The 23584-nt window shown below is 40.8% G+C and overlaps 2 protein-coding genes across 3 annotated transcripts; both read right to left on the bottom strand.

The window, feature by feature from the left end:
* Positions 1-4023: 4023 nt before the first annotated feature.
* Positions 4024-4937, bottom strand: LOC111921207 (uncharacterized). Its single transcript, XM_023916775.2, has 2 exons — positions 4708-4937; positions 4024-4471 (listed from the first exon to the last, which is right to left on the bottom strand). Exons 1-2 carry the CDS (start codon positions 4877-4879, stop codon positions 4266-4268), a joined length of 378 nt encoding a protein of 125 aa, XP_023772543.1. The 5' UTR covers positions 4880-4937; the 3' UTR covers positions 4024-4265.
* Positions 4938-14855: 9918 nt separating this feature from the next.
* LOC111921208 (origin of replication complex subunit 3) lies at positions 14856-18733 on the bottom strand. 2 transcript variants are annotated; one of them, XM_023916776.3, is made up of 16 exons: positions 18586-18733; positions 18307-18510; positions 18000-18174; positions 17742-17911; positions 17523-17653; positions 17162-17435; positions 16957-17081; positions 16764-16851; positions 16463-16671; positions 16267-16336; positions 16032-16111; positions 15840-15929; positions 15683-15758; positions 15468-15598; positions 15199-15378; positions 14856-15113 (listed from the first exon to the last, which is right to left on the bottom strand). In XM_023916776.3, the coding sequence occupies exons 1-16, from the start codon at positions 18643-18645 to the stop codon at positions 15008-15010; spliced, it is 2169 nt and encodes a 722-aa protein (XP_023772544.1). In that variant the 5' UTR covers positions 18646-18733; the 3' UTR covers positions 14856-15007. The 2 variants fall into 2 exon arrangements, with proteins under 2 accessions (XP_023772544.1, XP_023772545.1); XM_023916777.3 differs by having other exon boundaries at positions 16764-16848.
* Positions 18734-23584: the final 4851 nt, after the last annotated feature.

Raw genomic sequence — 23584 nt, 5'->3', positions numbered from 1 at the left:
AGCCCCGGTATCATTCCTGAGCCCCGAAGCAAGTCCCGAAGCCCGATGATCCCGAGAAGTGAAATTCCCGAGCAGAAGCTCTGCCTGCGAGAAGCCGATTTTTGTGAAGATCTTCCAGATCTACCAAAGAATTGTAACACCCAGATTTCCAAAAATAAAATTTTCATTTAATTAATCACTTTAATATTAAAAACACTTGTTTAAAATCTTATTCACATTCAAAATACAAAACGTAGTTTCATTTTCATTATAAAAGAAGACCAGGATCCTCCAAAACTCAACTCTTTCTTCGGTGTGTACAATCGAACCGTTGCCATCCCGCGTTACTGTAAGAACCTGAAACAACGTAACATAAACAACGTAAGCACGAAGCTTAGTGAGTTCCCCAATATACCTTACGCACATACGCCATCCGGCCCGGACCGTTCGGTCCACATAACATTGCCTTCCGGCCCGGATCTTTCGATCCACATAATATCGCCTTCCGGCCCGGATCTTTCGATCCACATAATATCGCCTTCCGGCCCGGATCTTTCGATCCACATAACATTGCCTTCCGGCCCGGACCTTTCGGTCCACAAGATAATCGCCTTCCGGCCCGTACACATATATAACACATAATACAAATACTCTAACACATAAAGCACATATATCACATATCATACCTGACCTTTCTGTCACATAATACCTTGCCTTCCGGCCCATATATAAGCATGTATATCACACGTAGCAGTTAACTTCCCATTCATAGCATATAAACATAACACACAACATACCTGACCTTTCTGTCACATAATACCTTGCCTTCCGGCCCATATATAAGCATGTATATCACACGTAGCAGCTAACTTTCCATTCATAGCATATAAACATAACACATAACATACTTGACCTTCCGGTCACACAATCAAACCCTTCCGGGTGAGGTATAGTGAGAAGACTCACCTCGTAGTACGCAGGCTATAACCTCTTCGAGCTACTCGCACACAATCCGCTAGTTCCGCAGGTTCCCTATAATACCACAGCCTTAGTTAATGATCTTATCAAACAAAGCAACTGACCCCTCTAATATATATACAGGTCAACGGTCATTCCTGACTGGACTCGTCGAGTGCAAAGGGTAACTCGACGAGTATAAGCATCCTGACACCACTTACCGAGTCTGAAGAACGACTCGACGAGTTCCAGTAGATCTTCAAGCTACTCGCCGAGTCTGAAGAACAACTCGGCGAGTCCTAGTGAATCTTCAAGCTACTCGCCGAGTCTGATCATCCGACTCGGCGAGTCCACGCCATGCAGTCAATCGAACTGCTTCCTGAGATACGTATATTCCCGAAAAACGCACTAATGGGACTTCTGGACCTCTAATCATCCTATTACCAGGGTATAAACTTTTGTATAACAACATAATAATCCATTAAATCACCAAATGGGTTTCACAAACCCTAAATCCATGCACACATTCACATAACAGGAAATAATCCGAAAGATTACCTGAATCATGCACTCTCAGTGTCCCCAAGCCTCAAAACGTGATTCCCTTGCTGTCCCATTAGCCATAACCTTCTCCTTCTTGGACCATAACTTCCTCAAATCACCAATGATCTTCAAACCTTGTTCTGGATGCCCACAACCGATTTAGGATCCTTCTCAGTCGGCCAAAAGGCGAACAATGGAGGCATAAGATCCCTTAAATACTTCCCAAACCGAACGGCTAGGGTTTTCCACTGAACAGCGTCGACTCGCCGAGTCCATATCTGGACTCGTCGAGTCCAGTCGCGAACCCGCGACCAACTCTGCGACCCTACTCGGCGAGTCTGGCTCCAACTCGCCGAGTCCCTCCTTTAAAACACCCCAAATTGCAATTTAACAATACTTGAGATTTTGGGCTGTTACAAGAATACTACTTTTACAAGCTGTATTGCTGTCCGAGCATCGTCTAATCATGTGAGTGTATAGTCCCTTTCATAAACACAATATTAATACAAGTATTGTTTGAATGTATTAAGTATATGTTTGGTGTGAGTGTATAGTTACTTTCTTCTAACACATAAATATAAAGTATTAGCTATGAAATACGTGCTGTGTGTTATATATTATTTGTCTATTTGATATGGGCTTCGAATTGATGTTTTTATACGGGTGTTAAATGATTTAAACTGTGTTTGTATTTATATCTACAAAATTGTTGGGTAGAACATGGATAGATAGAATAGTTGGTGACGATACGACTTCTTGCCTATTGAGTAAAACCTTGGTGACGATGCGACTTCGTGCCTATTGAGTAAAACCTTGGTGACGATGCGACTTCATGCCTATTGAGTAAGCCTTGGTGACGATGCGAATTCGTGCCTATTTGATAAACCTTGGTGACGATGTGACTTCGTGTCTGTTGTGTAAACCCTGGTGACTATGAGACGTAGTGCTTATCGTATGAACCCTGGTGACTATGTGACGTAGTGCCTGTTGTATAAACCGTGGTAGCTAATGGACTTTGTGTCAGTTCCTTAGGAATGAATGAATGAATGATAGTTGGTTCTTAGGGTAAACCCTTGAAAAAATAAAGGAGATATGGGGATGGGTATTTAGGTTGATTGTTTGATAATTGAATATAATAAATTTATTATTGTGGGTTGAAAACCCTATATGCTCACCAGGCTTCCAAGTCTGACCCACTCAGTTTTCTTTGCATTATAGGTAATGGCACAAGGGTATAAGTTGATGGACTTGACGAGAGATTTTGGATTATAGATCAGTAGTTATAAATAACTGTTGTAAGGTCTATTTTATATTATTTATGCTTTTGGTCTGTATCGGAACATGACATCCCGAAGTTTTATTATTAAATAAAAAAAATACATTCTCTTTGAGAAATGTTTTGATAAGTTATTATCATATCTTGTTTTGGGAACATATTCCGCAACCGTTTTTTTTTTAAACGATTACTCTGATTTATAAAACAAAGCATAAATAAATCGGTCTTTTCTGGCCGTGAAATTAGAGATGTCACAGTTGGTATCAGAGTGTTAGTTTAAGCGAACTAGGAATTTGTAGAATTTTTAGACTTAAACTTATATATATATATATATATATATATATATATATATATATATATATATATATATATATATATATATATATATATATATATAAAATCTAAATCTTTAAATATATAATTAAATTAAATAAAAACAATAATAAATTATAGAGAAAATTACATAAATGGTCCTTGTTGTAGGAACAAATTACATAAATCGTTCCTATGGAGGAAGCGCAAATATGTCATTTCACATTGGACTTAACTGAAAAAGTTAACTCCGTTAGTCAAAATGACCGTTTTTGCAAAATTTTGAAACCTCAGGGACCATCTATGTAAATAATTCGTCATAAGAACTATAATTAGTTGATTTTGTCAACCACGAGGACCATTTATGTAATTTTGTCTCTTTTCAACTTTATATATTATGGTCTATGGGCCATAAAACAGCAGATAGGCCGCAGAACCTTAGCCCAAATATCCAATACTGCACCTGAGGCTGAAATCACAAAACCCCAGGTGAGGTGCCCAAACCGTAGTTGGCTTAATCTGAGGTGCTGTATGGGTGGCTAAAATGAGATATTGGCTAATTTTTTGCTATTAAATGAAAAATCAATAAGTCATTTGGCTAAATTAATAATTTTCTGTGAGATTAAAACTGAAAGTTTGATTAGAACAATAGACTTTCTTTCTTGTCCAAGTGGATGCAAATATAGGTTTTAATGTTGGTGTTGTATTGGAGATTCCTTCACTATGGAAACAATGAATAATCACCATGATCGAATCTTTCACAATGTCAAAAGATTACTAGAGTACAAGACTACAGAGCGACATTTACTTTTGCTAGTTCTATTCAGTGACGTTTGTCTGGACTTTAGATTTAAATTTCTTGTTTTGGTTTGTGGCAGACATTGTCAAACCAGAAAATCGGTTAACCAGTTAGGTTTATGTTCAAGACAGCAAACCAAGAGTTCTGTAACAATCTATGACTACACCTACTTGTAACTTGGTTTCATTAATAAAGAAATACGCAAGCTGTTTTGAAGAAACATGCCACAAAGAACAACAGAACAACCAAAAGCATTGATACATAACCAAAATCATAAAAGATAAATCCTGTTGAAGGAATCTATCAAATCACAACATAGCAAGAAAAAACCGAGACAGCTAGAGACTGTACACAGCATTAAAGTACAGAAGGAGCTTCCATGGATTGTTGTTTTAAAGTTCAAACACGACCATCCCACAAGGAGTCACCACAACCCTCATTGCCATTGGTAGCAGATGTCAAGAGACTGCGGACATCTTCAGGAGGGTTCAACCCCAGCATAGCAGCTCTCTTCCAACGATCCATTCTCTTCATCCCAACACATGGCCCATACGCCATGTTCATGTCAAACTGCCTCAACACCTCTTCCCTTCCATCATCACTCTCTGTCATTTGTCATTACACAAACAAGTTACTTCATTTCATTTACAACAAAACAAACTGACTCTACAACAATATAATTGATACATCGGAAGCATAGGTAGTGTTCGATTTCGCAGTCATAATTTTTGCCCTAAATGCAAAATCCATGGAAGAAGAAACTGTGAAGTGTGAAACCCTAACTACATAGAAAGAAACCGATTTCTAGAGGATTTTTCTGGCTTAAGAATGATCTACTCACCTTTGAGATCAAAAGAGCCATGGGCGACGAGAGCAGGAGGTTGTGCACTCTTTGCTCCGAAACTCGCAACATTTTTCGACTTAGGCTTCGATTTGTTAGGTGGAGGTTTGCTGATCCCTGCATTCTTCTTCGTCTGCTTGTAAAATCCCTTCATGCTTGCAGAGGACGCCATCTTGATTTTGAAACCCTAATTCTCTGCTTTCTGATTTTGATTTTTGAAATTTGAATAACCAAATGGGGAGAGATGTGGCTTATAGATATACGACCGTTTCTGTCAAGGTTTTTACATTTACCTCCCCATTAATTAGAAAATGTATAGTTATTCCCTTTGTGTTTAGAAAAAGTAAATGCTTAACCACTAAAGTTTGAACTTCTACAAAAAGGCTTATTATTTTGCATTTGTATTTACGGTTAATTGCTAAAAAACTAAGGTTGTAAACTTGTTAGGTGTTAGCTAATCAATTGATTGGGAGGGATTAACCGATCTAAATGGAGATTAATTGGAGACCTTGATTCATAAAAAAAAAAATATTTAAAAATAAGTATATATCATAAAATATCAAAATTTGATTCATTTGATGCACAGAGATACATCAAATATGTATATACGTATTTCATTCTTTAATTTTGACAATTTTTTAGATTTGTTGTCTTATTTTGATTTTTTTTCAAAATAATTTTGACCATTTAACGTTTCGACTAATTTTAACCGCCTAGTCCGGTTAATAACCAATTTTGACCAGACACACCTAATACGACCTATTAGCATTTTTCGTAGGCGGATGTAGACTACCAAGTGATTAATAACCGATTAATCAGTCATCTGAACCGATTTTTACAACATTGTAAAAAAAATAATAATAAGTACTACGCCAAAATTCAATTATAATGAAGTGGTCATTGATAATAGCAACCTACTCTACAAGAACTCTCAATTATAACAACATTAAAGGTAATTGGTTATTATATTGCAAATAACCTTTTGGTAGCTTGTTATAAGACTATGTTTGGCAGACTAACCGAAAAGTTAGTTGGTAGCTGAAAAGTTAGGTGTAACACCCAAAGTTTGGAAAGCCAAGAAAAGAAAGAAAACCCCAATCTTAAGGGGAGACTCGGCGAGTCCGAGCGGGATCCGGGTTGAGGTATAAGCGACCGAATCGGCGAGTCGGCCAAGGTGACTCGGCGAGTCTGGTCTGAGCAAGGAAAACCCTAAATTCGGGACTTGGAGCTTATTTAAACGTCTCATTCTCTCCCCTAGGGTTCCTTTACTGCCTCTCTAGCACATATCACTAAACCCTAGCCGCCATAATCGTTTTGGAGCAAGATCTACCCTTAGTGAAGCTTTTGGAGCTTGAGAGAGAAGTTAGTCTTTGTGAAGCAAGAAGGGGGCCTTGGATCCAGAGTTGGGGATCATTTCTGAGCATTTAAAGGTAATAAATCGTTACCTTCCCTCTTTTGTTTAATAGATCAACCTTGGCTATGTGATTTGGGGATTTTATGCCATGCTTAAGAACTATTTCGAGTTAGAAGCCTAGGTCTGAAGTTGCTACTTCAGATCTGAGTGTATCTTGGCCTGGAAAGTCATAAAGCATTTGTTCTTGGGTTGATAGTGAAGCCTCTTTGTCTTAAACCCTAGTTTGGATTGTTTTAAGCCTAGATCTCTTGATCTACACGTAAAGTTTGCCACTTTACGTGGGGGATAGGCCTTAGAAGTATGGATCTATGAGTTGGAAGCCCTGTTTGGCTCGAAAAGCCACTGCATGGATTAAGGACTGAATAGACTCGGCGAGTCCTTCGAGTGGACTCGGCGAGTAGCTTGATGATGAGGAGGAACTCGACGACTGGGATGAACAGCTCGTCGAGTCGGATGAAGTTAGGCATGAACTCGGCGAGTTGGAAGAACAACTCGACGAGTTGGTTGAAGATTGCCTTGGGCTCGGCGAGTCTATTCTTGGACTCGGCGAGTCAGGTCGCGAAACCCCAAACCCTTCGAGTTGAAACTCGAATCAGCGAGTCGGGTGAAGACTCAGCGAGTTGGACAGGTCAGGACTCGGGAATAGTTGACTCGGCGAGTCGAGTCGCGAATAGAAGGACCCTGAGCATATGAACTCGGCGAGTTATTAGGTGGACTCGGCGAGTAGGGTTGACCTGGAAGGTTGACTTTGACCAGGATTTTGACCTTGACTAGAGTTGACCTAGTTGACCTTTGGAGGTCAGTTGGACTAAGTGTTATTTTGGCATTGGTAGCTCGAGGAGCTAGTGGAGCAGCAGTTCGGAGTCAGAGGTCAAGTAGCAGTCAAAGGATTAGCAGCATCAGTTCAGCAGTCTCAGGTGAGTTTCCTTCCAGTAGGAACGGGTCTAAGGCCATAATGCCGGCCCGTTTAGCTAGTAGTAGTTTCCAGATTTGATCCGATGCAGTAGTTAGCATGTTTGATGCCTTCGTGGCTCAGACAGGAGTTATGTGTTATGTGATCCGGGCTACGGCCCGATGTAGTATATGTATGTTCATGCTAGTGGATATGTTTATGCTATGTTCAGTCAGCTTCGGACTTCGGTCCGATGTAGGGGACGGGGGTCTGACTTCGGACTTCGGTCCGATGTAGGGGACGGGGGTCCCAGTCAGCTTCGGACTTCGGTCCGATGTAGGGGACGGAGGTCCCAGTCAGTTTCGAAGTTCGGTCCGATGCAGGGAACAAGGTCTCAGTTAGTCCGGACTCCGGTCTGATGTAGTGGGCAAGGCCCAGTATGTGCTTTATATGTTATTGTGTGGTATGTGGTAGATTGGGGGAGCTCGCTAAGCTTCGTGCTTACGGTTTTCAGTTTTGGTTTCAGGTACTCGGTTTTTAAAAGAGGAGCTCGGGAAGATTACAGTGCACACACCATAGTCAGTTAGCCTGGGAACGTTTGACTCTGATAATGATATTATGTTTTCAATTAATACTCGAGAAATTATGTTATGACTTATGATACAATTTTCCTAAATATGATTTTAGTAATGTTTTTAAAGAAATTTTTAGTTGTGATTTTTGGGTCGTTACAAGTTGGTATCAGAGCCTTGGTTTGAGGGATTCGGGCGCACTCCCGAGTGTGTCTGAACTCAAACTAAGGAAGTGGTATAGAATTTTCAAGAGAAAAACCATGGTTACAAAAGGATTTTGAGAAAAGAAAACAATTTTAGAAAAAGTATAAAGAAAAGAGTTTTAGAAAAAAGCGAAAAGAGTTTTGAAAAGAGAAAAGGGTGTGGTGCATGCAATCAGCCGAGCTCAAGTAAGTACTCCCAATTTACCCATGCAAGTTATGTTATGAGTATCAGTATCAGTTTCAGTTTCAGTTTCAGCTTCAGTAGAATAGCATGCTAGAATAGGACTAAGGATCTAGGATGATGCCTTATGTGCCTGCTTTATGTGTTTCAGCTTGATAAGAATTTCATGTTAGTAATGAGTAGACAGTAGTAGGATAGCCTGTGTAGGTTATGCCTGATTGTATGAGCTTAGCATTGTATGCTAGTACAGTTTCTTGTTATGAGAATAGTTTTGCCTGAGCATGTTTCCTTTATCCGAATGTTGCTTGCTTTATGCTTTGTGGGACTCTGAGTGATGGGAGTTAGCCATTAGGTGAATACGTCACACCACATGTGATCAGGGTTGAATAATCTCAGAGTGCTGGATTTGGCCCTATTGCGCAGCTCTTGTTTGAGTCCAACCATTGTAGGGACGAGTCTTTTACTTGAAGGATTATCTGAGCCTCGTCACATGTGATGGTATTCAGGTGGTGGCTAATTGGCATTACAAGGAGGCCTTCAGCAGCTGAGGACTTTTTGGATAGAGTCAGAGGTTCCCTAGGGCAAGCCTAGGATGAGAGTAGCAGAGATCAGTAGAAGAGTAAAGGGGACTTGGTGGAGTTGAGGTAACTCTTGAGGAAAGTACGGATAGATGTGGAAGGTAGTATGGGCCCGTACTACTGAAAGCAGAGGATCCGTACTCGATTCAAGAGGGGCCAAGACAAAAACCAGGGAACTAGTAGACTGTGTGAGAGATTCCGCAGCAGTAGTGTGTAATTGATCAGGAATTGTTATATTTTCAGCATGGTGACATTGCGCGAGCTACCAGTTGGCAGTTCAGGTGCCGGGGAGGGATCTGGCTCGGGCTTTAGAGCCAGGCAGCTTGATGATCAGATGAGGGATTTCATTTCCGCAGAGATCAGGCGCAACATCATTGATCAGACTCCAATGATTTTTGGTTCGGTTAGAGAGGCCATTGTGGAGCTCATGGACAGTCATCTTGAGGCCTTTAAGGCCGGGATAGTTTCAGGACATATTGGGGCTCGTCTAGATCCCGATTCTTATGAAGTTCGGGGATCCATCAGGGGGAGAGATCCTATTTCTAGTTTTTGCCATCAGGGGACAGGAGTAAGTGGGGCATCCTGTCTCCAAGAGAGACCTCTGCATGATTGGATAGTTGAGGAAGTTTCGCGAGCCATACGCGAGAATCTGCCCGACATGGTCGTGAGGATCACTGATAGATTGATCGAGAGGCTCCAGGATCAGACAGCTGTTGTTCAGTCGGCGGGCAGGGAGTCGGAAAGGAAGAGGAAAATGGATGAGACTCAGGTAGCCTCAGGTTCGGGTAAGAGGCCCAAGGGTTCGGATTTGAGGACGAGGAACTATCAGAGCCGCAGTCGATGCGGGAAGTGTGGAAGGGCGCACATGGGTGTGTGCAGGCGTAGAAGTAGTGGCGATGCTGGATGTTTCAAGTGCGGCCAGATTGGTCATTTTAGCATAAATTGTGTTGTTACCATCGCCCAGGGACTTGATCCGCTATGTTTCCATTGTAGTCAGAGGGGCCACAAGAAGGCCTACTGTCCGAGTTTGTATACAGCAAGGCAGGTGCCAGCTCCTGTCCCTGAGACTTGGAGAGCCACCAACGGACATCAGGGCCGGGCAAGGGCGCCTACGGCTCGAAGCCGAGTTTTCCGGTAGATTTCAGCAGGGATTCGAGCAGCACTAAGTGTTGGAGGTATGTATCTTTTACCTTCTTGTCATCTATTATTTGTGATATTATTATTAGGTTGCTGCATTTTTATCAATAAGCTTAAGTGTTGGGGTATTGTATTACCTGCTTGTGGTTGAGTTTTATGCCATCTGCATACCTTGGAATTTGAATGGTGAATTGGAGGTCGTCCCCTCTAGATCAGGTTACTTCGAATTCAGTAACTGTAGCATGTATGTGTAAGATGCAGTAGTGCCTTACTACTTGCGGAAGGCGTTAGTCGGGTAATGGGGATGAGCACCCCAAACGCAGAGTTTTTAGTGGAGTAGCTAGTGGTCAGTAAGGAAGTGGTTTGGGGATGAGCACCCCAAACGCAGGTTCTCGGAATGTAGTCCCTAAAGCAAATACAGTTAAGGATCGAAGGGTGCTCAGTCAGATAGCAAGAAGGGTGCGGATCTGGTAAGAGTTAGTTGGAGCGCTGGCAAGGGTAAACATCGGCGGACAGCATATCGCCCTTTTAATGGAAGGAAGGTTGGAAATCCTTTCGACCAGTGAGCAGTAAGGATCTAGCCGAATCCAAGTGGGGGAGAACCCTCCGAGTATACAAGGATAAGAGCCACGTAGACTCAGAATGAGTGCGCAGCCTCTGAGAAGAAATGATAGTAGCATAGTGATCGATGGATTGAGAAGTTCAGAATTGGGAGTTCGAGGACCTTCCCAACAGTTAGTTCATGTAATCGAGATGGTTAGAAGCTGGTTGAGAATCCAAGATTGGAGGACCACCTGTAGGGGCTCAAGTGAATCGGAATGAGGATCCTGAGAACGGTTAGCAAGAGATGTTTTCGTATTAGTAGCCAGTGACAGAGTCAGCATGCAGGATTGTGTAGATTCAGGAGTTGGGAGTTTGGAAACTTCCCAACAATAGCTTCTTGTGTCCGGATTAGTAGACGGTTGGTTTGGGAACCAAGCCGAAGAGTTCCTCGACGAAGCGCTAAGTATATTAAGGATATAAGATGTCGAGGATGATGCAGTATTCAAAGACTGAGGGCTGGTTTTGAGAAATCAAGATGAGGAATCACTAGCGGGACTAGGGGTAGTCAGGATGTCCTCGGGATAGTAGTAGTAGTGTTGTAAGTCTGCGGGGGTAGCCGTAGCATTCACTAGCAGTCAGATAGTAGTAGTAGTGTTGTAAGTCTGCGGGGGGGGGGGGGGTAGCCGTAGCATTCACTAGCAGTCAGATAGTAGTAGTAGTGTTGTAAGTCTGCGGGGGTAGCCGTAGCATTCACTAGCAGTCAGATAGTAGTGGTAGTGATGTAAGTCTGCGGGGGTAGCCGTAGCATTCACTAGCAGTCAGGTAGTAGTAGTGGTGTTGTAAGTCTGCAGGGGTAGCCGTAGCATTCACTAGCGGCCAGATAGTATTAGAGAGTTGTAAGTCCGCGAGCGTAGCCGCAGCCTTTATCAGATTGGTAGGTAGCATGAGCGCGTGTTGGACGCGGGAAAGCAGTAGTACCCACCAGTTTGGGTGCAGTAGTGAGTATATGGGAATCCACGGGTTAGATTTCGGATTTCCAAGTATTTCAGATATGGTTAAGTCGGCGATTTGTCAATAGATCATCGCCTCAGTTATGAGATCAGAGTAGTAGTGGACCGTTGGGATTCGGGTATGTTAAGGGCTACCGTCAGTCTGGGAGCCATCATATTGTTAGTCGTGGAATTGATGATGTCAGGATGTGACGTAAGGAACTGATCGGTGGATCGGGAGGTTGTTAAAGTTACAGTGTCAGGATGACTGGTGGAAGCTAGTTCCAGAGGAAGATTTCGTTTAGAAGTTGTGGGAAGCAGCAATTCAGTCAGTTCAGTGGTTCAGCCGGTTCAGTGATTCAGTCAGTTCGGTGTTTCAGTCAGTTCAGTGTTTCAGTCAGTTCGGTGTTTCAGTCAGTTCAGTGTTTCAGTCAGTTCAGTGTGTTTCAGCCAGTTCAGCGTTTCAGCTAGTTCAGTGTTTCGAGTAGTTTAGTGTTCCAAGCAGTTCAGTATTGCAGGCAGCTCAGCGTTTCAGATAGTTCCAATACGAGTAGCAGAGTGGATAGAACAATTATAAAGAGTCGAGGAATCTTGCGGAGTCGCTGGGAGCGACTAGGAGATTGCGATGGAGTGTAGTGACCGGTAGGAGTCCGGTAACTCAGATATTGACAGAATAGTTGGACCAGGGAGGTCTCAGTGCATCCGGTAGGCGGATGAGGGGTAACAAAATTCTCAGTCGGAGGAAGTAACGTTAAGAAAATTACGAAAAAGAGAAGGATTCAGTATGTACCAATAGTAGTGACCAACACTGTAAGTGGCTGGAGTGATGGGCAAAAGGGGGTGTTAGATTTCCCAGGCAGAGAGTTGGAGGCAGTTCGCAGGGCAGTTGGTCATAGCAAACTTCGAGGACGAAGTTTAGTTTAAGTGGGGGAGAGTTGTAACACCCAAAGTTTGGAAAGCCAAGAAAAGAAAGAAAACCCCAATCTTAAGGGGAGACTCGGCGAGTCCAAGGAGGGACTCGGCGAGTCCGAGCGGGATCCGGGTTGAGGTATAAGCGACCGAATCGGCGAGTCGGCCAAGGTGACTCGGCGTGTCTGGTCTGAGCAAGGAAAACCCTAAATTCGGGACTTGGAGCTTATTTAAACGTCTCATTCTCTCCCCTAGGGTTCCTTTACTGCCTCTCTAGCACATATCACTAAACCCTAGCCGCCATAATCGTTTTGGAGCAAGATCTACCCTTAGTGAAGCTTTTGGAGCTTGAGAGAGAAGTTAGTCTTTGTGAAGCAAGAAGGGGGCCTTGGATCCAGAGTTGGGGATCATTTCTGAGCATTTAAAGGTAATAAATCGTTACCTTCCCTCTTTTGTTTAATAGATCAACCTTGGCTATGTGATTTGGGGATTTTATGCCATGCTTAAGAACTATTTCGAGTTAGAAGCCTAGGTCTGAAGTTGCTACTTCAGATCTGAGTGTATCTTGGCCTGGAAAGTCATAAAGCATCTGTTCTTGGGTTGATAGTGAAGCCTCTTTGTCTTAAACCCTAGTTTGGATTGTTTTAAGCCTAGATCTCTTGATCTACACGTAAAGTTTGCCACTTTACGTGGGGGATAGGCCTTAGAAGTATGGATCTATGAGTTGGAAGCCCTGTTTGGCTCGAAAAGCCACTGCATGGATTAAGGACTGAATAGACTCGGCGAGTCCTTCGAGTGGACTCGGCGAGTAGCTTGATGATGAGGAGGAACTCGACGACTGGGATGAACAGCTCGTCGAGTCGGATGAAGTTAGGCATGAACTCGGCGAGTTGGAAGAACAACTCGACGAGTTGGTTGAAGATTGCCTTGGGCTCGGCGAGTCTATTCTTGGACTCGGCGAGTCAGGTCGCGAAACCCCAAACCCTTCGAGTTGAAACTCGAATCAGCGAGTCGGGTGAAGACTCAGCGAGTTGGACAGGTCAGGACTCGGGAATAGTTGACTCGGCGAGTCGAGTCGCGAATAGAAGGACCCTGAGCATATGAACTCGGCGAGTTATTAGGTGGACTCGGCGAGTAGGGTTGACCTGGAAGGTTGACTTTGACCAGGATTTTGACCTTGACTAGAGTTGACCTAGTTGACCTTTGGAGGTCAGTTGGACTAAGTGTTATTTTGGCATTGGTAGCTCGAGGAGCTAGTGGAGCAGCAGTTCGGAGTCAGAGGTCAAGTAGCAGTCAAAGGATTAGCAGCATCAGTTCAGCAGTCTCAGGTGAGTTTCCTTCCAGTAGGAACGGGTCTAAGGCCACAATGCCGGCCCGTTTAGCTAGTAGTAGTTTCCAGATTTGATCCGATGCAGTGGTTAGCATGTTTGATGCCTTCGTGGCTCAGGCAGGAGTTATGTGTTATGTGATCCGGGCTACGGCCCGATGTAATATATGTGTGTTCATGCTAGTGGATATGTTTATGCTATGTTCAGTCAGCTTCGGACTTCGGTCCGATGTAGGGGACGGGGGTCCCAGTCAGCTTCGGACTTCGGTCCGATGTAGGGGACGGGGGTCCCAGTCAGTTTCGGACTTCGGTCCGATGTAGGGAACAAGGTCCCAGTTAGTCCGGACTCCGTCCGATGTAGTGGGCAAGGCCCAGTATGTGCTTTATATGTTATTGTGTGGTATGTGGTAGATTGGGGGAGCTCGCTAAGCTTCGTGCTTACGGTTTTCAGTTTTGGTTTCAGGTACTCGGTTTTTAAAAGAGGAGCTCGGGAAGATTGCAGTGCACACACCATAGTCAGTTAGCCTGGGAACGTTTGACTCTGATAATGATATTATGTTCTGAATTAATACTCGATAAATTATGTTATGACTTATGATACAATTTTCCTAAATATGATTTTAGTAATGTTTTTAAAGAAATTTTTAGTTGTGATTTTTGGGTCGTTACATTAGGTGATAACTGAAAAGGTAGTTAATAAGTAAAAAGCTAGCTGACAAAAAATAATGTTTGGTAAATACTAGTTGATAAACTAGCTAGAATATATAAAATGACATTTAGAAGAATATGTTTTTTATAATTAATTAAGGGTATATTCAGAATTATTAAAAAAAATCATGAAAAAGCTACTCTAGTGCTATATTTGGCTTATTAGTTGAAAAACTAACCGATAGCTGAAAAGTTAATTGATAAAAAATGATGTTGAGTAAAAAACAATTGCCATCTATAGATAAAGAAGGTCGTGTTTGAAATTTAAAACAACAATCCATGGGCCAAACATAACCGAAAGAAAAAATAAATTAATTTATCAGTTTGTTGTGACATGTCAAACACAACCTAAATAACTTTCTGAAACTCTAGTTTACCAATTACTTTTTGGTTAATTTAAAAAAACTCGAAAAATAAACTAGTTTAGAAGTTTGTTGTGATGCGCCAAACATTGCCTAAATAGATTTTAAAATATACTTCTATGTTTTTCTTAATATTATATTTTTTTTTATCTTGCAAATAACTCCCACAAAATTGATGGGTCAAACAATTTGAGTAACAAGTCAAAATACCTTAAGTATGGTTGAAAAACTATCTTAAAACAGATACCAACCTATTTTTCTAACAAAACTATTTAAGAGGTTTTACTTGTATGTAATAATAATAGACTTGAAATGACTTTTGATCAGTATGACTTCTGTTCGTAAGTTAAAGTTGGACTTTGGTAAATAATAAAACATAAGGCATTCGTTTCTACATTTTATACAACATTTTCAATAAAATACAAAAATACTTCATCCATCATTTATAAATAAGTCTACAAAAAATGTCACAAAATTGAGTTGAATTAGAGTCCAAAGGCCACCCTCTGCACATAATCAGGCCGCCTCTTGCTAGGCATCCGTAGCAGTCCTGTAATCTGAAGTTCCGTTACTGCCCTGCAAAATCGTGCTCTGTACAACATCATGTTAAGGATTTCAAACAACTTCCAATGAAAAATCCAAGGGCAAAATGGTCATTTTAAAATAAAAAGGATACTGAATTGATGCTTCTGTTATTTTCTTCTGAGGTTCAATAGCAGTTTTTCTTTTCTTAGGCGATGGTGAAACCTTTGACCTGTTTCGGTCTTTGACCGTTTGTTGACCAACTATTCCTCTAAAAGATTGATACCAATCATGCAGATTTATAACATCACCATACTCTTGAGCCAAACTATACCTGTTCAAATCAATTACAAGTAAAATCTAAAAATCATTATCAATTTTAAAAAAGTAATAAATAATATTGTAAGCAAAAAAGCAGCTTACATTAGTGTTGTGTCATGCATTGTTGATATTGGGGAACTCCCACTTTTGGTGCTGCAGCAGCTACACTTGATGAAGGTGTGGGCCCCAAGTAGATCAAGTTGGATTCTTTTTCTAGGGTCTCCTAATAAACCCTACAATATTATTAAATAAAAAAATAAGAAAAAAAAATTACAGATCAAGTAAATTTAGTAGAAAAACATTTTCGCACGACTTACAGCCTGTAATTTGTCGACATCTGTAAAGCAGACGATGTCATGAAAAGGAATCGACTCAATTGGCTGCATATAATCCCTGCTTCATAAATCATACACAAACATTATTATTAATATTTAATATTAAATAAGAAATTAAATATTTGAAATAAGATTTTACCTTGCCATGTGACTCATAACTACAGCAGCTTTCTTGTTTAATGCGGTTGTACACTTATCAAAATTTCCAACATTTCGAATTGCTTGTCTCCTGTCATATTTTAATAAAATAAAAAGTTGGTTTCATAAGTAAATAATTAAACATCATTTATCTTTTTTCTTTTTTTAATTCTAAAATCTTAATATCGATTACCTGGATCTTATTGCTGTTTCTTTCAAATTATTATTCTCTAACTTCTCTTGTGACTGAAGCTCCTTTACTTTCTCATGGATCTAGAATGAATAAGAGTATAAGAAAGTGATATAGTAAAACATAAGCAATGTACTTTGAAAAATCTAAACAATTATAGCAATGTCATTCAAATTCAAACAAAGTATGTTGCAATTTCTTGCATTTAGCCCTAGAAATTAAAGATGAAATTACATACCTCATTAACACCATCTGTAATTTTATTCCATTTCTCAAGCAACTTAAACAAGGCAACTGGTGAGAGGTCCCTGAGTGATAACATGATAATTGAAAATATTACAATGAGTTTTATAGCTGTAACAAATGATATTATTCTTAGAGGTTAAACAGAATAAGTACAGAAAAAAAAAAAGATATATGATTTTATTATTTACCTTATTTGGCGGATTGTGTGGCCAATTAAATCACCTTTATGAATTTTAACTGATTCTCCATTCATATTGTGATTCCATGAAGACCTTTGATGATCAGGTTTTGACTCCAAGTAATCAGAATCTCTCATGTTGCAAAGCTTTGGATCCAATGCTTCATAATACAAATCCAACAGTGTGGTTTTATGATTCTTTCCCACTTCATGCAAACACTACAAGAGATTTTACCTTTCCAAAGTTTATAAAATATACAATAAAACAAGGAGAAATGAAGTGTTTATATCATTCTAATTCTGTAAAATACCAAAACCACACAGCTCCACAAATCCAGCACTTCCTTCATTTTTGATGGTCCTCCCAAACAAAATTCACTTTTTGTTTCAGAAAGTCTCCTTGCAAGAGGATTGAAAACATAACTTAGCACAAATGACAAATCCATTCAATAGTTTTTTTTTTAAAAAAAAAAAAACACAAAATTACATGAATATCTTAAATACCTCTCACAAGATGGAAGTTCAAGAGCTTGATTAGGCCATGAATCTGCCAATGAAGTATGTTCATCAAGTAATCCTTTCATTGTGAAGCTTATAGGCTCCATAAGATAATGCTGGACAATTGCCATCTGTAGAAAATTTGTTCATAATCAGCATTGTATACTAAAAGTCTAAAATACCCTTTCTAATATAGTACAAAACCACCAACCTTTACAGCTCTAATCAAAGAAGTCAATGTTCCATCTTGTCTCAAGAAGCAATTTCTTATGAAACCTGCAACCTTATGACCGAGTAAGAAACCAGTGCAAGGTTTTACAAGGACTGCTTCAATGATTGCATCCAATCGGTCAGCTGGAGATCCCAAAATGAACTTGAAAAGAGACAGGTGTTGAATTGTCTTGGAAGAAAGTATGCTTTTTGAAGCATCAAGCATTGTTGCAACTCCCATGATTAAAATCACTGGGATCTTAATCACCCATTCACTGTTTAAAGCAAAAAATAAGCAGATATTGAAGTATCAGTGTGATGGAATGCATTTAGAATTGTAAAAACTGAAGCAGTATATATACCTTAACATGAGTATGAAATCAGAAAGTACAGGCTCACTGCATCTATCCATGTCTTCGATAATAACAACCACTGGGTGCTTAAAATTCTCTTTCTCCATATACCAAGATGCTAATATAGATATATCGGCTGACTGTTTAGATAAGTAGGTTGAAGAAGCATTATGAAATCAAGAAACATTGAAAGAATTAAGGATTTGAATATAGGTAAAAAGATATTACATCAATGCTACCCTTCAAAATCTGCCTTGATAAGCTTCTCAAACAACCACCTACACCAGTCTTGGGTGAAAAGTCAACTGATGAGAGGTTAGCCACATGGCAATCATGGGAGTTCAAATGTACACCTAGATCCGCAAATGTCTGAAGATCATCAACAAATTCCATGTTGTCTGCAAATTAGTGGTTGTTGATACTCAGTCCTTACATGAACAATGAAAAATTGATAACTTATAGCAATTGAATTTAAAAGGAACTTACTCATTACTACTAGGGCAGTATAAAGTTGTTTAGCTGTAACATCGGTTACAATGGGGTATGAACAAGTGGCTTTGTTGGTATCGGGCCTCCCATTTGAACAAATTGAATCAAAGGATTTGTGGACCCAGCTATCTATCTCATTGAATACATCAGCATTCATGTTGTGCATACATTCCTGTATTGCCAAATGAATGTCAAATTATAGTCAGCTCTTAGCTGCATGAAGAAGATACACCCTCTTGTTTCTTTACTTTCTTTATTGTTTTTATGAGGAAAATTACAACAGGGAGATAGAAGAGAGGTCAACCTTAATGGTTGATTCAATTGTCATCCAAGCGTTGTGGAAGTTTTTCATCCTCAAGTTCTCGTGCGACTGATCATCGAGAAGTTCAGCTTCATGATTATTATCCAATGATGCAGACAAGTTAACCTTAACGGATCTACGAGCCTTTCCTGCTGATTTTTTAGCAGGATGTTGACGAGGAGAAGCTTTGTGGAGCACAAAAAATGGCTGTAAAAGCAAACAAATAATCCAACATTAACTCTTCATTTCAGAAATTAAGATAGAGAATAAGAATATTACAACCTTGAGATCGTTATCGGAAATATGGGGGAGCGACAAATCATCCGTTACCGACGGTGCCATGTCTAGCTCTGTTAGGGTTCTTCCTCCCCCGTTCTCGCTTTACAGTATGCAATTTTAGCGGGAAAATCACCAGGAGACGGTAGTGGACTAGTGGATTTTGTTGGGCCCAAACTTTTTGTTTAATGTTTGGGCTTTGTTTTAGATCTAGTTAGGGAACTAAAAAGGGGCTAATGCTAAGGCCCATCCTAATATTGTATCTTTCTCTTCCCAGAACTCCTTGCTTGGCTAGCGTGCTTCGAACTCGATGTCATGTAAGATTAAGAGTAAATCCCACGAATGGTCATGTTGTCTCGGTTAATTTGGACGTTGGATTTCTAATTTATTTTTTTAACTCAGAAGATTTCTATTGTTTGTTTTTGTTGTTTGGTTCTTGTCTTATCTAAAAAGACTATTTTGCCCTTAATTTTTTAATTTATTTAAATAAATGCACTCACAACCCCACTTCCACCTCACATTACCTATCCAGGTGGAAGTGGGGTTGTGAGTGCATTTATTTAAATAAATTAAAAAATTAAGGGCAAAATAGTCTTTTTAGGTAAGACAGGGACCAAACGCACAACAAAAACATACAGTAAGGACCTTCCAAGTTAAAAAAATAATTTAAGAATCAAACGTGCAAATTACCCCAAACCATAAGGACCAATTATGTAATTTACTCTAAGATTAAAGGATACCTATCATAACTCCTAACAAAGGGAATAAGGAAATCGGATCAAGACAAGTCTATAGACAAATCAGACAAACCTAGCATCTATGGCAAGCAACTTGTGGTAAAAGTTTTCGAAGAAATTAAGAACGACTTGATATTTTTTAGGATTAAAATGGAAGGTTTGGCGTCTGAATATGAGGAATTGTTATAAGCGTTGAAGGTCAAGATTCAAAAAAAAATTAAGGGTAAAATTTAAATTTTAGGATCGTTTTATGGTTTAATTTTATCGTATTTTTTATGGTCTTGTAATATTATTTTTATTTTCAATTTAAATATTATGGTTATATTTAAAAAGTATGTTTAATAAAGTTATATTTGTTTTTATAATTATTAAAAAAAACTCAAAAAAATGATATGAAATTATTTTGGTGCAGTGATGTTGTAGCACCTGGTTTCCGGTACGTAAATCTTATTTGAGTATTTTCCATTTTTAGCCTTGGACTCGACGAGTCATAGGTCCGACTCGTCGAGTGGAGACAGGACCCCGGGACGCGTTTAAGTTGGTGACTCGGCGAGTCCATATTCCGGACTCGACGAGTCGCCGCTGTTGGATGAAACCCTAAGTTTCAGGGGTTTGCACCCTATTTAAACAACATATCCGCCCCAAGCCAGCCCCCATTTCCCCCCAGAGCTCCCAACCCTCGTTCTAAGCTTGTTCATTGAGAGTTTGAAGCAATTGTTGTGTGTTCTTGAATGTTTTGAGGCAAAAGGGAAGTAGATCAAGAGGAAGGGAAGGAATCCAAGCATCTTTGTGCTCTCTCAGCAGTTCCTTTGAGGTATAACCCGTTTTCCCCCTGTTTCTATGCTTATTACTTCATTTAATTCATTATTGAGCCAATCCCCAAGCTTGTATGTGCAATATAAGTCGTAGTAGGTTGATTGGCCTTTAGATCTAGGCAAGATTGAGCTCCAGGAGCTCAGATCTGTTACCTTTATGGACCCATGTTGCTTGTTCACCCTAGATCTATCATTTTGAGGCATTTTGAACCCTAAAACCCTTATGGGTGAATATCTACACGTAAAGTTGGAAACTTTACGTGTGATTCATGCTCTAGGAACCCAGATCTGTGAATGGCATGGACTGGAATCGAGCAAATCAGTGTAGTTAGTGGTTGCATGGCGACGACTCGACGAGTCGTTCATCAGACTCGGCGAGTCTGCTCGCGAGTCTCCAAGTTGTCCCTTTTTCGTAGAGTCAAGTGTGAGCAGTGAGTCACGGGGTGTGACTCAGTGAGTTGGAAGCTGAACTCATCCATGGAGGAACTCGGCGAGTCAATGCCCTGACTCGGCGAGTTCAAGGCAATCTCCTTGGATCAAGAACAGACTCGACGAGTTGTTCATACAACTCGGCGAGTCGCAGCATAAGTGTTCATCAGATGAAGATGAACTCGACGAGTTGTTCATACAACTCGGCGAGTAGGATGAAGGACTTGAATATCAGTTTAGAAGGAGAACTCGTCGAGTCATCGCCTAACTCAACGAGTAGAAACGGGATTCAGGACAATCGTCTGGGTAGGGACTCGACGAGTCGGGTCAACTGAAAGTTGACTCTGACTTTGACTTAGGGCATGATCAGGGGTAAAATGGTCATTTTACCCAAAGACAGTTAGCAGTGTTTGATTGAGTATGTTGTGGGATTTGCAGCCGGAGGATTTCCGGAGCAGCAGCAGCAGTAGACAGTCAGTTCCCGATCAGATCAGCAGCTACTTCGAGGTGAGTTACCTTCCAGTAGCGGTGGGTCTACGGCCACAATGCCGGCCCACCAGTAGGAGTCGTATGTTAGATGATTGTCTTTGTGTTATCATCTAGGTTTGCTACTACCTGATATGTTATATGCTAGCATGATATGTTATATGAGATAGAAGTAGAGATCGGTTGATAGGACCGAAGGGTAGTTCAGACACCCCAGAAATGTCTGACAATACGTGATGATATGTTTGCATGCTGGCTTGTTATGTTATATGCGATAGAGGTAGTAGGAGGGGACTAGTCCCCGAGGATTGGTTGTTAGGACCGATGGGTAGTCAGCACCCTAGAATGGCTTGACACGGGTAGTCAGCACCCTAGAATGGCTTGACACGGGTAGGACGGCACCCCAGAATGGCCGCACGGGTAGTCGGCACCCCAGAATGGTCGTACCGGGTAGTCAGGCACCCCAGAATAGCCTGGCAATATGTATGTTATGTGTTTGTATGGTATGTGGTACAGTGGGGGAACTCACTAAGCTTCGTGCTTACGGTTTTCAGTTTTGGTTTTAGGTACCTCCTCAGCTAGGGGTAAGGAGCCGGCGTGGTAGCGGCATGTCACACACACACTCTCTTGTTTCCGCAATTACGAGTTTATTCTGGGATTGATACTCTGATATTTGATTGATCGAATGTTGTGGTTTTCAATTTAGTTTTGATGTGAAATGGTTTAATCAAACAATGTTTTAACTATTAATGCTTTTATGTAATGTTTTATAACGAAATTTTTTTTGGACATGAAAATTGGGTCGTTACAGATGTGGTGACCATTTCTTACCTAAAATTGTGTGGCGTGGAGGATGATGTGACATGTGAAATGACAAAAAGTGGTGTGGAAGGAGGACCCATACCCACCAACAGAGAGGCAATTGATTTATGTAAGTGTCAACACAGACTAACACAAGGCATGGTGCGAAAATATGAAAGTTGAAGCCACCAACACCTTGAGAGATATAATCGACGCCTAGAAAAATGGACTTTGTAGAAGATCCAAGGTAGGCAACAATTTGATGTCCCTTGGATAGGGATAAGGTAGGTTTTGAATAAGGTAAGGATTGTCCCAAAGAATTTGAATTGCTTAAGGATTTATCTAATGCCTATAAACCCTAACTGTTGATTCCTTATCCTTAAATCGTCCAATTTATCTCTCTCTCTCTCTCTCTCTATATATATATATATATATATATACACACACACACACACTATAATCAAAATCATAACGTCTCCTAGGGTTAGTGATTATCAATATAAGCCTCTCAAAGGGTTGTCCCTTATTAGCTTTTTGGAGTTTTGTATATGACTACTGTAACAACCCGAATTTAGGAGGTCAAGAAAGGAAAGGAAAAACCCCCAAGGCAAGAAGTCTACTCGTCGAGTCCAAGGAGGAACTCGACGAGTAGGAGCGAGTTTCGTGTCGCGGATTAAGTGGCCGACTCGGCGAGTCGGGGACTGACTCGGCGAGTCTGGCCTGGGTTGGGAAACCCTAATTTCGGTACTGGGTGCCTTATTTAAGCATCATATACTCATTCCTTCAGCCTCCAGACCCCAAACCCTCACCCACGAAACCCTAGTGCACATTGTGAGTGTTTGAGCCACCTTTGTATGATTTGTGTACTCTTGAAGAGGAAGAAGGAGAAGAAGGAAGTTGGAGGTTCAAAAAGGAGGAAGTAGATCCAAAAGATACACTCCAGTGGCTGCATTTCTTGGTAATCAAGTCTTCATCTTGGGTTTTGATTTAATAGATCTCTTTATAGTCCCTTTTATGAAGATTTTGGTCCAAGAATGGGTGTTTGTGGGATTTAGACGTCCCCAATCAGGATCCTTTCAGATCTGAGAGTATTGTGGACAGTTAAGACATAAAGGTGGAAGATTTATGCCATTAGAACTCCCCATGCAAAGTTTAAGAGGTTGTTATGGCCTTTTGAGCAAAAAGGACCATGCATGGATGTAAAGTAAGTAGCTTTGCGTGTTATTCCGACCCTAGAAGGTTAGATCTAGGTCCTGGATGCTTTGTGCTCGACTGAAATCATCTGAATAGATTTGGACATAGAGTGACTCGGTGAGTCACTTATAGGACTCGACGAGTCAGGTCGTTTCCTTGCACAAAACCCTTCTGCTAGCATGTATGAGTTGAGTTAGTAAGGGACTCAATCAGTTTGGGTTCATAGGGGACCTAAAGATCATCGTACTCGACGAGTTCAAGGAGGAACTCGGCGCGTCTAAGGCAATCTCCTAAATTTATGAAGGTGTAATCGACGAGTTCAAATGAGAACTTGGTGAGTCAGATGAAGAAGGGTCCCAACGTGTTGAAGGCATACTCCATGAGTTCAAGGAGAACTTGACGAGTAAGATCGAAGTCCAGAAGTAACTTGTGAATTGTGGGAATCGACGAGTTGATGAGTCAACTCGGCGAGTTGAAGTCAACTTGGAGCGTTGACTTTGACCAAGCTTGACCTGGTTTGACTTTTGAGGGTATTGTGGTTTA

The sequence above is a fragment of the Lactuca sativa genome, chromosome 9 (assembly GCF_002870075.4).
Source record: "Lactuca sativa cultivar Salinas chromosome 9, Lsat_Salinas_v11, whole genome shotgun sequence".
Taxonomy (NCBI): Eukaryota; Viridiplantae; Streptophyta; class Magnoliopsida; order Asterales; family Asteraceae; genus Lactuca; species Lactuca sativa.
The sequence above is the reverse complement of the archived record's forward strand: the minus strand, read 5'-3'. Positions and strand labels throughout refer to the sequence as shown.

Coding starts and splice junctions, on each gene's coding strand:
- LOC111921207 (XM_023916775.2), bottom strand. CDS start 4,879: ATGGCGTCCTCTGCAAGCATGAAGGGATTTTACAAGCAGACGAAGAAG. Junction 4,472..4,707: donor TGGCTCTTTTGATCTCAAAG/GTGAGTAGATCA, acceptor GACAAATGACAG/AGAGTGATGATGGAAGGGAA.
- LOC111921208 (XM_023916776.3), bottom strand. CDS start 18,645: ATGGCACCGTCGGTAACGGATGATTTGTCGCTCCCCCATATTTCCGAT. Junction 15,930..16,031: donor GAAACAGCAATAAGATCCAG/GTAATCGATATT, acceptor AAAATATGACAG/GAGACAAGCAATTCGAAATG. Junction 15,114..15,198: donor ATAACAGAAGCATCAATTCA/GTATCCTTTTTA, acceptor GATGTTGTACAG/AGCACGATTTTGCAGGGCAG.